Source organism: Rhea americana, unplaced genomic scaffold, assembly GCF_003343005.1.
Source record: "Rhea americana isolate MKP2758 unplaced genomic scaffold, rheAme1 scaffold_58, whole genome shotgun sequence".
NCBI classification, from domain to species: domain Eukaryota; kingdom Metazoa; phylum Chordata; class Aves; order Rheiformes; family Rheidae; genus Rhea; species Rhea americana.
Window position 1 is genome coordinate 4,610,246 of NW_028186734.1, and position 12,203 is coordinate 4,622,448.

At 42.4% G+C, this 12,203-nt stretch overlaps 1 protein-coding gene across 1 annotated transcript in view; it reads left to right on the forward strand.

The window, feature by feature from the left end:
- Positions 1 to 508: 508 nt before the first annotated feature.
- The window catches only part of CABLES1 (Cdk5 and Abl enzyme substrate 1), a 56,467-nt gene continuing 44,772 nt past the window's right edge, over positions 509 to 12,203 (forward strand). The window contains exons 1-2 of the mRNA XM_085319281.1: positions 509 to 655; positions 1,583 to 1,692. Coding sequence (XP_085175407.1) covers positions 509 to 655; positions 1,583 to 1,692 — 257 coding nt within the window. The remainder of the gene's footprint in view (positions 656 to 1,582; positions 1,693 to 12,203) is intronic.

Below are 12,203 nucleotides of genomic sequence, written 5' to 3' on the forward strand. Positions count from 1 at the left end.
CTGAGCAGCCTCATGAATAGCAAGTGTCTGTGCACATGTGTTTTAAGGAATGTCTTTCATTGTCGAAGGTTTTTTGCTTCTCTCTGTTTTAAAGAGATTATTATAAATATTGGCTTCTCGTTTACTCAGTAGTTTCCTTACTAGTTTCCTTACTAGTTTGAGTAAATGCATTTGAAAGAGAAAAATATAAGTTTTGTAGAAATTTGGCTGCACTCTTAACTAGGTGCTTTGACGGCTAGTACAGCAGTAGTTTTTGCTGCTAGCATTGTGCTTTGCGTAAGGGTTGAATGTGTGATGGAAATGTGTATTTTCTCCCAGTGGATCTGTGAGCTTTGCACAGGCTTTTTTTTTCTTGCAAGGAGGTAGCCTTGCAGCAAGAGTGGTGAACTGTTGCGGTGCGGTTCTGATGCTGTGCTTGGGGCTGTACAAAATGCTGTCGCTCCTCCATACCGTTTACAGACTCAGCCCCAACCCCACGAGCTGCCTTGTGCAGCGGGACCTCACGAAGATGGGGATTATAATTGGAATTTGCTGCTTGGGGAGGAGGAACGGAAGAGAACGGGGCTGGAGTGAACGGGAGCTCGTCAGCCGCTGCGCGCTCGCCAAGGTCAAGAAGCCTGAAAATGAGCAGGCTCTGAATGACAGCATTGCTCAGGTACAAGTGAGAACAGACTTAGGCCTGTCTTTTCTATTTTAAGTTGCCGAGATAATATTTCAGACCTCTCAAGCAGTCACGTATCTTGAATATCTGAGTGGATAAATGAGCGTGGTGTCATCGCGTGAGGATGGCATGGTCCTTCACACAGCGGCCAGCCATCTGGTAGTTGGTGCTGTCCGCTGCTTTGTGCAATCCCCAGGAACATTTCAGCATGGTCTTGTTTTGATTCTCATTTCATTTACATGTGTTAGAAGAAGTGCAGCTTCTGAGAAGCTCTTGAACCACTTTTCCAACGTGTTAGGTTGTGGGTAATGAAGACTTGACTTCACTTCTGCAGTGTTTCTTTTTTCTGAGTTAGCCTTCTGTCTCGGGTTATTCAGGCTAAAGAGAGCAGAGCATTAGAGCAATTTAAGCTAGGATTTTTGAAGGAGCCTGTGAACCATGAATTTGAGGAACGCTCTTGAGTGCCTTTGAAAATCTCACTTTGAAAAAACAGCAGGTGCTTTTCTGTTAAGGTTTTTCACAGATTTCCTTATTTGCTTTTGCTTATTATAATGTTGCTTATTATAATGTTGCAGGTTCTCCAGACCTGCTCCTGTTTATATACTGCTCCTCCTTGTCATTTTGTGGGGGAGTTGTGGGTGTTGTTGAGTACTGTAACTGAGATCCTGTTTTTACTGAAGGTAACAGTGCTTCTGGTTAAATCAGTGGGTACGAGAGCGTGGTTTATGCTGTCACATCAATAGAAATGGACAGGAATGCTGTTTATAAAACTTGACATGTGACTTTTGAGGCCACCAAATTACCAGTCTTTTATGTCTTAGACTGTGGAGGTATGTGAGCCCTAAGAAGCAGGAAACAGAGGTGCAGATTGTGCTTCTCTAAACGAATGCAGCCGTAACGCTCCCTTGTTTGCTTTTCAAGTTGTTATTTCCACACATTCCAAATGAGAGCAAAATCGAAATGAAAACACATCGGAAAGACCAGCTCAGCTCTTCGTGTGATGGGCTGGTGTCACGCTGTGAGGTGACAGCGTCAGTCCCACTGGGCTATGCTCTTTCTTGCGTTGCGCAAGCTGTTCAAATATACAACGTACTGAAGCTAACCTTAATGAGAACCATCAGAACTATGAATTATTTAAGCCTGGAGCCTTTGCCAGAAGCCCAGGCCTTCTGAATCGAGAAAGGCCGTGTCTGCCTTAACATGCAACTTGGCCCAACAGGAGCAGATCTGCAGAGCAGAAAACTGCAGCCCAGATGTCCATGCTGTGCACAGTGTGGCCAGCTCTAGTCTGAACCCGTGGTCTGAACACCCAGTAGTGACAGGGCACTAGAGTTGTGCTCTTGCAGTATGTCATCTGCCTTAGTGCCATCTGAAAGAAATCCCTTGTTTGTGCACCCAGACTGCTCCACGATGCAAAAAAAAAAAAAAAAAAGTGCATAGTGTCTTGGCAAGACTTGCTTCGAAAGTATACTTTTGATCCAAGCTCATGCGCTGGCACAGATGATAATCTGTTTGGGTTAATTTACTTTTTGTCTTTTGATTACAGTTATTTGCATTAACAGAGGTCATTCATGTCCATTTGTTGGAAAAAGTAAAGCCAAAAAGTGAAATTCCAGAATTCTGTATCGCGTGTTGATGAAGGATGTAAGTTTGATCAATACACAGATCTGTTACCGCAGTGAACACAGCTCTGCTCTTGTTCCTTACCCTTTTTGAAAGAGAACATATAATACGTGAGGAAGTAGTGGTTTCAGATCTTGAGGTCTGGAGAGGAAGATTTTTTTAAAAAAAAACTTTTACACAAAGTATAGCTAATTACGCTTGCAGTGGAAGCGATCAAGCAAAATGTTGTCTCTAACCTGTCTGTAGGTAAATACAGCATTAATCTTCATGCTTAGTCACAGACCAGATCTGCAATGGGGCAACATACCAGTTTTTTGTATATAGATTGACAATTGTGCTGTCACCTTTCTGCCCGCTGCCGTTCTTAGAGTGCAAGTTGGTTTCTCCCCTTTCCCCCAGCCAGTTGCCAGCAGAATTTGGGAAGTACGTATATATGTATCTGCTAGCACTGATCCAGCTGCAAAGCCAGTCCCCTCTGCCCTGCAGGTTAGACATGCTAATTCTTGTTCAGGTCTGAGGATGTGAAGGAAGACAAAAGCGAAAGAAAGCAAAAATGCAAATACTTGCATTGTGTTTTTTACTGCCGTGTGGAGCCTGAGCCCTCACGTAAGAGCACTTAGTTTAAACTTCCTTCTTTGCAAAGATTTGCAATGAGAAAATAAAATGTCATGTACGGATAGATGGATGATTGGACATACAGTGAAGGAAATGTATTTCTGGTTTCTTAGCTGGACTGATTCTTCATGAGATGCTGCTGTTTCTAAAGGAAAGATAAAGTCATGTAACCCTCCTGTTTTCCAAACAGCAGTTAGCAGATGACGCCCAAGAGAGGAAATCCTCCAATTTCTCGTTACAGCTCTGTCAAAGGTAGTTGAGATGCTGATCTGTTGGAGCTTGCATCTCCCATTTCACTCGTTGAATTTGTGCCAACGGTTTGGYCGTGCCAGGCTCAAGGAGCTGGATTACCCGTGCTGGAAGTGCAGCCAGTTGCGGTGTGAGCCCATCCGCAGGTGGACAGCAGGTACTGCAGAACCTGAGGATCAGCCCCAAATTCCTGCTCCTCTTCCCTTCCCCTCAAAGCCTCTCTTCATCCTCTTAATAAATTCTTGCTCTCAAAAGTCAAGCTTCACTGCAGGCACGTGGGTTACTTCACCTTCCTTTTATTCTTGACATTGTCTGTTACTGGAGCCTGAAAGGCTCTGCAGAGTCCTTTGGAGCATAGTGGAATGACTGGAGCTGTTACTACAAAAGCTTTGAATACATTTTATTTCCAACAGTGCTGGGTACTCACACTATATTTGGCCATATTTGCACAAGCAAGGGGGATTTATTCTTTATCGGTAGCTGTAGGTGTTCAGTATTAGGCACAGTTGATAAGTTTTCCAGTTGCTAAAACACTATTTTTTCCCCCTCTCTAGAACTATAGTGGTTTTGCTCCCAAGTTTGGTTTTCAAAAAAATTTTTTTTTTCTTAAAAGCATGATATGCTTGTTGTGAATAGGTACAAAATGGCTTCAGATAGAAGACGCTTGATGGAAAAAACAAGGGAAGGAATTTAGAAGGGGAAACACTGATGCAGTTTTAGGGCCTCTTTCTCCACAACATACCCTTTTTATGACTAGTATAATAATTGTAATACGCAGACAAGTCCGGCAGGTTGCTAAACGAAGGTCATCGTTGTGTGCTCTAGAACTACTGTTGGAATACTATTTTCAATGTATTACTTAGCTATCCAGATGCTACTTTATACATAATTTGAAAGCTTTACGTTGCCAGATAGGTGTGCTAGAAAAGCATGTGCTTCCTGGGTTCCTCCTTGGAGACAGAGGAAAGAGATCCAGATAATAAAACTATCCTTTTGGAAGGAATATTGTTTGTTTAATTGCCTGTCTGATATCCTCCTTGGAAGATTAAGCATTTGCAGTAGCGGTTTTATGGTCTGTAGCCTTTCTGTTGCTGTAATATCTGGTTGGTACAAGCACAGGTAGAAGAACTTCAGCTTGTGTTTGACTTGCTGATACAGTATTGTAAATGGGAAATTGTTGTGTGTACATAATCCCATCAGGCAATATTGCTGCTCAAATTTCTTTTCTTTTTGCATCCCAACAAAGCTCCTAGGTCTGTGGCGAAGCGTTTGGTGACACATTTTTGAATGGGCCTTTTGCCCTGCTTCCAGTTCTTTAATGCAAGGAGCTTTACCAGGAAACAAGAATCTCTTTCTTCCCTCTCTGTGTTTATTCAGCTTGGGGCTGTGATGCTGGGTACACGGGCAGGCAGAGAAGTCAGATGATCTGAGCTGTGTGATATTATAAAGTTAGCTGTTTCACGTGAAAATAGTTTCAAGTCTTCATCAGAATTGTTACTTCCTCATTTAATATCTATGACATTGAAACACTTAAAAAAAAAAAAATTTGTGTGTGTGTTTTCTCCCATCTACCTCCCCAACCCTGTTCTAAAGCAATATCCTCTCTAGGGTTATTTATTTTATATTTAGTGTTATATTTGGTCACATTTTATGGAAAGAGATTATTAGTTTGAAACAAAATATGTATTACTAAATAGGCAGTTCTCAGAGAAAAATGGCTTTATAAAAAACAGAGTGTGCTCCTGCACACACTTGCAGATGTGCTCAATTTTACTCGAACGGGTAGCTTGCTGTCTTGAGCTTTATTTCCTAACACAGTCAAAATTAGCGCTTTCGTAGTTACATTTGAGCAATAGCCCTGGTAGCTGAGGCTTAAGCAGAAGTACTTCATTAGTCATGCAGGTGGTACATTTGCCGAGAATATTTAAGTGAATAAGTTTTTGCAGGATCAGATCAAGTTATTGGTATTAATATACTGCTTGTATATTTTAAATCTCAGAGACAGTGACTCCTAATGGTTATCTTTGAGAGGTTTCTGTAAATAAATGTGATGTATTACAACTTAGACAAATATTGGACACTAAATCATTGAAGTCTGTGAGAAAAGTTGGTTTATGACCAAAGTGGTATGAGAATTAGACTCTTTCAAGGCATTTTACACTATATTCTCCTTTAAATGCTTAATATGTTAAGGATCCATGATGAGCTGCTGTCAAAATTTTTTACAGATGGTTTTCCATTCTAGTTTTTTGTTCTCCAGCCAATGTTGCTTATAGAGCAAAGACCTTTATGCCTCAAGGTGCCTCGGGTGATTCGGGGCAATTTAGGGGGTTATGGGTCCCCAAGCAGAGGCTGGAAAGGTGCCCACTGTTGCAACAGTTTCTTTCACAACCCAAAGTATCGCCTTAGAGTGAAATAGCTGCTGGTTCAAGGTTGCGCAGAGGTCAGGGACTCAGGTCTCTTAGAGTTAGGTTTAAACTTCTGGAAGCATCCAACTTTTGGAAAAGCCATCTCCACTGCATCTGTTCTGAGGGACTCAAGGGGTTTTTTTCTTTTTTTTTCCCTGTTTTTTTCTGCATATGCAAGTGCCTTCAGCAAAGTTCACTAATCATTTTGGAAATGCAGCATAGGCAGGCACATCGTGTTCCTGCCTTGGGAGAATGGCAGAGGCAACTAAAAGATGCTATAAGCAGTGGTCTAGTGTTTTTTAAGACTTCACTGCATTTTTTTCGTGACATTTGGAAGGCACTAGCCACATTTCTGAATCGCACAGTCTGATTAAGGATTTTTGTTGTAGAGGAACTAGTTCCAATATTGCCAACTTCAAAGGCTTGCAGTATGCTTTTAGAGTTCAGGACTATTGGGATTAGGTGGAGATTCTCAGTCTAATCTTCTTGTGTACAGCTTTTGGACAAAGTTTCTAACTTTCAAGATCAAGAAAAAAAAGATTTAGAAAGATGCAGCCTACATACCAGAAGGCAAAAAACAAGCCTCTTCAAAGATTCACACATGTTCATACATTTTTGATGCATTTTATCTTTGTGTGTGTTATTTAAACAAATAACACAAAGCCAAAGGTCTCTTGTGCCTGCTGGTTTCTGAAGATTGACGGTGAATACTAAGGGAAGAAGGGGTGTCTGCATGCGCGTTTAGAGTCCGTGCATATAGGTGTTTTTTGCAGAGGGTTTCCAGGAGAGAGGGCTTTCCTCAAACCACCTCCTGTCACCGTGCAAATCGGTGGGAGTGGGGACAGCTCTCCCCATGACTCTGCTGCTCTGGCTTTGGATGACCTACAATTTTTGACAATACAACAATTATTGGCAATAGTAAAAATACATTAAACAAGAAGCAGGACTGCAAAACGGTCACAGCAGATGACGCTGGGATGGGGCACAGAGCTGCCCCTTGGGTTTTTTTTTTCTTTTGTATTTRTGATTCTTATTTTTAAGAATTTCTCTCCAACTCTTGTTGCACTCTGTGAACTGAAAAAAGGTCGTGTCGCCTCCCCTGCTCTTACTGGCACCTTTCCCTTGAAATTAGGCTGTGTTACTGTAAAGTAAATATTTCAGTCAGACCTCAGCTCTTCTGGCCTGGCGGAGCTGCAGAGGGTTATTGGCCCTAATGGCTTGGGAGGTGTGTAATATTGAGTTTCATCTCTTTTTTCTTTAACAAAACATGTATGGTTTGTCAAATTATTTGCCCATGCAGCCGGCGCTCAAAATGAGCACATTTCAGAGATCGAAATAAATATTGTTGAAATTAAAAGGCTTGGTTCTGCCAAAAGCTTAATGAGCGTTTAGCTCTTCTCTGAAGTAGTTCACTGCGCTTCGGATGAGAGTTAAAAATACAAAACGCTTAGCTGAATGATTTCTTGGTGGAGGACCCTACAGTCCAGATGAAAACTCCTTCTCCGGTTCTCTAGTTCCATCGCAAATACGAGGGGGGCAGGATGTGATATTTATAATATTGAAGTAGGATAGTTTTTTTTTTTTTGGTCTCTTTTTTTTCCAGTAAGGAAAGGAAAGAAAAGCAGGTCTTGCTTCTGCTATCTGTCCTGGGGCAAAAGCAAACTTTTCAGTCAAAATAAATGCTTGAGAAGGGACAGCAACAGTTTCCTTCTTCCTCCCGTTTTCCTCCCAGTTTTCCCTTCCCCTGTTATTACTGCATGCTCAAAATGCTGGAGAGATCTGTGCTCAGGATGGTTTTGATGGTGGGTTGGGAGAGTTTTTGGGGTTTAGGTTTTGGGGATTTTTTTGACTTTGGGAGGATATTAAGTAGCTACCGAGTATGGACAACTTCAGGTGCAGGGGTCAGTGCGATGCGAATCAGGAGCCCAGCTGGGGCGTACGAGTTTTCGCTGTGGCAGCATTAAGCACTGTCAGCAGGACCACCCGAAAGAGCTGGTGTTAACCTYTGCACTGCCCAGGGAAACCTGCGACTTTGTGCACGGTAAAAAGGGTGTCTCGACTGTTGCCGTTTGAGAAGCGGGTAGACAACCTGCTGTTGCCTGTTTCAGGGAATCGGTGCTCCGGGTTGCTCAGAAAACTGCAGCCCTTTAGCGAGAAAACAGGAATTTTTGGTGGGTTTGAAGTGACTAGCACACTGTTTGCCTGCAAATTAAAGCGAGCAGGTTAATACAAACAAGCGCCGGGTTGGTCTGCTCGCTCCGCTTTCAAACGCCTGCGGAAAATAACCGCGAGAGCCGAATTCCTCTGGACCCCTCACAGGTGAAATAGGATGGTTCGGGAAACGCGCTGCAACAGGTTAAATGCCAAGGAGCTGCACGCTCAGCGGCGCCCCGCGGGCAGAGGACCTGGAGGAGAGAGACCTCTCCGCCGCCAAGTGCTTCCAACCACGGTGCAAAATACCTTGAAATTCATTTTTCTCCCGTCCCCCTGTAGCTCAGGTGATGGGAGTGACAGGATACCGCCTGCTCCCCGCAGAGCCCGTCCTCCAGCGGTTGCAGTCCACAACTGGCAGCTAAAAGAGCTTCAAGATAATAAAACTGGGGGGTAGCAGAGGATGGAGAACAGTACGGCCACGCTCCATGTGTTATCTCAAATGCCTAGCATAACTTCTTCGATGGAAGAGATTTCTTCTCCACCATCTTTAGTTAGATACAAGTCTAAAAGCAAAAATTGGATAAAGTGAATATTAATGAAATCTGTTATTAATTATAGCTAGAGCATTCCCTGGGAGAATGAGGTTACGTTTTCAGTGGATTTAAATATAACTTTGCATGTGCAATCCTGTTAAACATTGTTGCAGTATGTCACTAAGAAAGCTCATTATATTTCCTATATAAAGATTATGACTTTAGAGGAGATTAAAGTTTTAGTGGCAGTTGCCATCTCTCTTCCCATCATAACAGCAAACTGTTAAATATGGAGAAGAAGAGGAAGCTTTGTGTAAGCCAGGTTTTCCGTTGGCCTGGAAATGCAACCATTAAGTCTGTTAAACCAAACCAGAGGAAACTCTGTGAGCATTTCTTCAGAAAACAAAATTATTCAGAAGGGTAGCATGTTCCAACAGTACGAACCTTTTCTTCCTGAGGATGAGTATTTTTAAATCTTATGTATATAGGTGAATATATAGTGTAAGAAATAAATTAGCTTTAAAGGGAAGTGTTGACTTCAAGCAAATCAAAAAGCTTTGTTGCCCACAAAACTGAGATTAGTTGATGTTGCTGAAAATATTGATGAAAATGAAAACAGATTTCTCTCTCTCTCTCTCTCTCTCTCTCTCTCTCTCTCTCTCTCTTTCCAATTTAGTCAAAACCTTGTACTCAGTGATTGGCTACTTGCTGTGGCTGCTTGGCATTTTCAGCGTAAAGGTTTTGCCTTTACAGCTCTGTTGTGCTTTTTCTTTCGACTGTAATGAACCTTAGCACGTCCCTTTGGTCTGCTCAATGCCGTTCTGTGAACCACTGTACTCCAGAACGCTGTTCCGTTCGCAGAAGCTGCGGCTGGCGTAGGTAAAAGCAAGTTGGCCTTTGCTCACCGCGGCTGTGTGCCGGGGCACGGCCGCGGGGTTACTGCTCAGGCACCGCTCTGCGATGCTCTGTGTTCGCCCCAAGCAGCACTTGCCTCACCAAGTCATCTGCTGACCTCAGTAAGAGTGATGTCTGCAGATTGATAGCTCTAATTGGACGCAAGACACCTGGTGTATCAGTGATTAAAAATAAGATATTAGTTAGTGTACAGCTGGTTCGAAACCACTGTATAATGATGGTGCATTGGCATCAGATTAGGTCACGAAGCAGCTTACTGCAGCTTGGAAAGTCAGAATCAAAAATAGTCCTCTGATTAAAACTTCAACTTCTGAAAGCTCTTCAGAGAAGAAAGATGTGCAAATGGAGATGTATGGGAGAAATTAAGCAGTCTGGATATGCACAGTTCTTGAATTTAAAGAGAATAATTGATTCAACCACTGTGCGAGCACATTTCTCACAGCTACTCTGTCTTAACAAAATTAAATGAAACATCAGAATGATCTGGGAATAAATTGTCTTGAATATAATCCATAATTGGTCAATATTTAGTAGTTTCTATGAGCATGTGGTCATTCTAGATATACAAATGGCAATCTATGGTAGCAATTGTCCTGGCTGGGATTTATGATTTTTTCCCACATTTTAAAAATATTTCATGCACTTTATCACCCATTTATCAACAGCAAAATAATGTCCCTTTGAAACATTTTTTTTGTGATATCATCAGGAATTGGTTTCCTTCCCAGCCCTTTATTTAGGGCAGCAGCAAGATCCCATCAACCATGGGCTGTCTGTCCTGGCAGATAGCTTTTAAATACTAGAAAAAAAAATGAATGTTTGATTTATGAAAAAAAATATATCAGATTCTCATTTTGATACCATTACATTGTCCTCCTTCATTTTCATGAAGTAAAAAAGCATCAGCTGCATTGGAGTTGTGTTTTTGCCTACCTACATGCTCAATCTGGCCAGTATTGTGCAAAAGCCTATGTGGTATCTGTATCCATTGAACTTGTAGGAATCCAGCCTGAACCTGTGACTTTCTAGATCCGCACTGAGTGGCGGAGTTTAAGGTGAAACTCGTAGGTGCAGCTGAGAGAGACACCGGGACCGGGTGGAACTACAGGAGCGCCGGCCGGGAAGCGGGAACACCAAGTCTGCTGCTGTGATGTGGGGATTGTTTTAGGCTGATCTAGTTGAGGACTGCAGCTGAACGGGCAGGTCTTTTCCTCCCTCGCAGAATTCAATCCGTTTGATCAGTATTTGGTTTTTTTCACTTTTCTGCTTGTTAGCAGGATTGATTCCCTGGCTTGGCTGGCTGCACGAGCCCTTCTGCTTTCCTGATGAACAAAGTGCATACATGGTTAAGGCAGGGTGGCCCCTTTTGGTCACAGCATATGTTTATTAGCACAAACGTAGACTGGGTTAAACAAGTTGTGAAGCTGTAGTTTGCAGGAGGTCTGTGCAGGGCCTGACCTCCCCTTCATTTAATCTTATTTTGGTGTCAGGATGTTCTGTGGGTCTCTGTTTCTGATGGGAAGTTTAACATACAGAGTTGTCAATGAAGATAGTTTCCCTGCATATCAAGTCCAGCTGTGCGCTATTCTGCACATAAAGTACCAAGTTGAGATAATCTCAGCAGTGTTTGCTTTTTAAAACCTCACGTTCATCTTGGACAAAATTCAGCACTGTGTTGGTTGGCATCAGTTTAACTGATGTCTGCCTGCAGCTGGCCCAAGCTTATTTTTCTGTCTTAAAAGTGATGTTGCATTACCCTAGGTGATCCCTAGTTTCTATGACATGGACATGATTTTTGATACTTACATGGTCAAGGTGACAGTGAGTCCCTGTGGTGCAGCACCATTAGCCTGGGCTTGTGCAAGGGATTTGCACGAGCCTGGGTAGGAGCGAGCAGGAGAGAACTACAGAGCACGTAAAACTGATTCATGAGCCAAACAAACTGCATAAATATGACAGACTCCAATATCTAAGAGTAGTAGTAGCCTTATGTCTGTTCAGAAAATTGCCGTTGGTTTGACTGGAAATGGTCCTGGCAATTAATACAGTCCTGGCTGGGGGGACGGTGAAGTCCCCTTGCCCGTGTGCGCGCGCTCTCCAGCGGAAAGGCTGACCTAGAGCGCTTCCTGATCAGCGTGAGAAATAGAATTGCGAATGATAATTATGTTTACAGCAGGACAGATGTACTAATAACATATCCCCTAACGACTTCAAATGAGCTCGAGAAGAGCCGAGTCTCTGTTGCAGATGCTGGCAGCGGTGGCGTTAATTGTGTAAGTTACATCTGCTAATTGTCTGAACGAGGCAGGCAGCTATTAGCGGCTTGTGCTCTGGAGCCCTGCAACGGCAGGCTGCGCAAAATTTGTCAGCCTGAATAATACAGTTGTAGATTAGCGATGCATCCTCATGGACGTGCCCTAGCGGATGGGGAAGGGAAGAAGTGTTGCAGTTAATTTCTAATGCTGTTTCATCTATTCTATCAAAATACTCGCTTATGTGCCTTCTGGAAGAGAACTTATTTTTGTTATCGACAAATTATTTGATGTAAGACAAGACCTGCAGTAAAAAAGCAGGCTCTCTTTGTGGTTATTGAGGATTGAAAGGAAGAATGACTAATTAGCTGTCTTGTTCCACTTATCTCTTCCACACTGGTGATGTGAATGAAAACTTTACCTGTGTTCTTAAATATTTTAAAAATCTCACTATTCTGCAAGTCAAAAGTGTTACAGAGTATGCATGAGTGTTCAAGTGCATCTGTGCATACATACACACACACACATATAGTATATGTGTAAGATATATAATGTAAACATGACCTAAAAATTGTTAGAAGAGGAAAGTATCAAGCCTGATTTGAAACAGCGGTAAAATGAAGTGCAGATCACTGTTCATACTAGATGTTGTTCCAGGATTACAGTTAAATAAAGATCTTGTAGGTAGCTAAGCAAATTTAAATCCCTGCTGGTCCAAATTGAATTATTTCTTGTGACATCCTAATTCATTTGCATTCCCAGAGCGTATTTCATTTCATCTGTGGTATGCTGA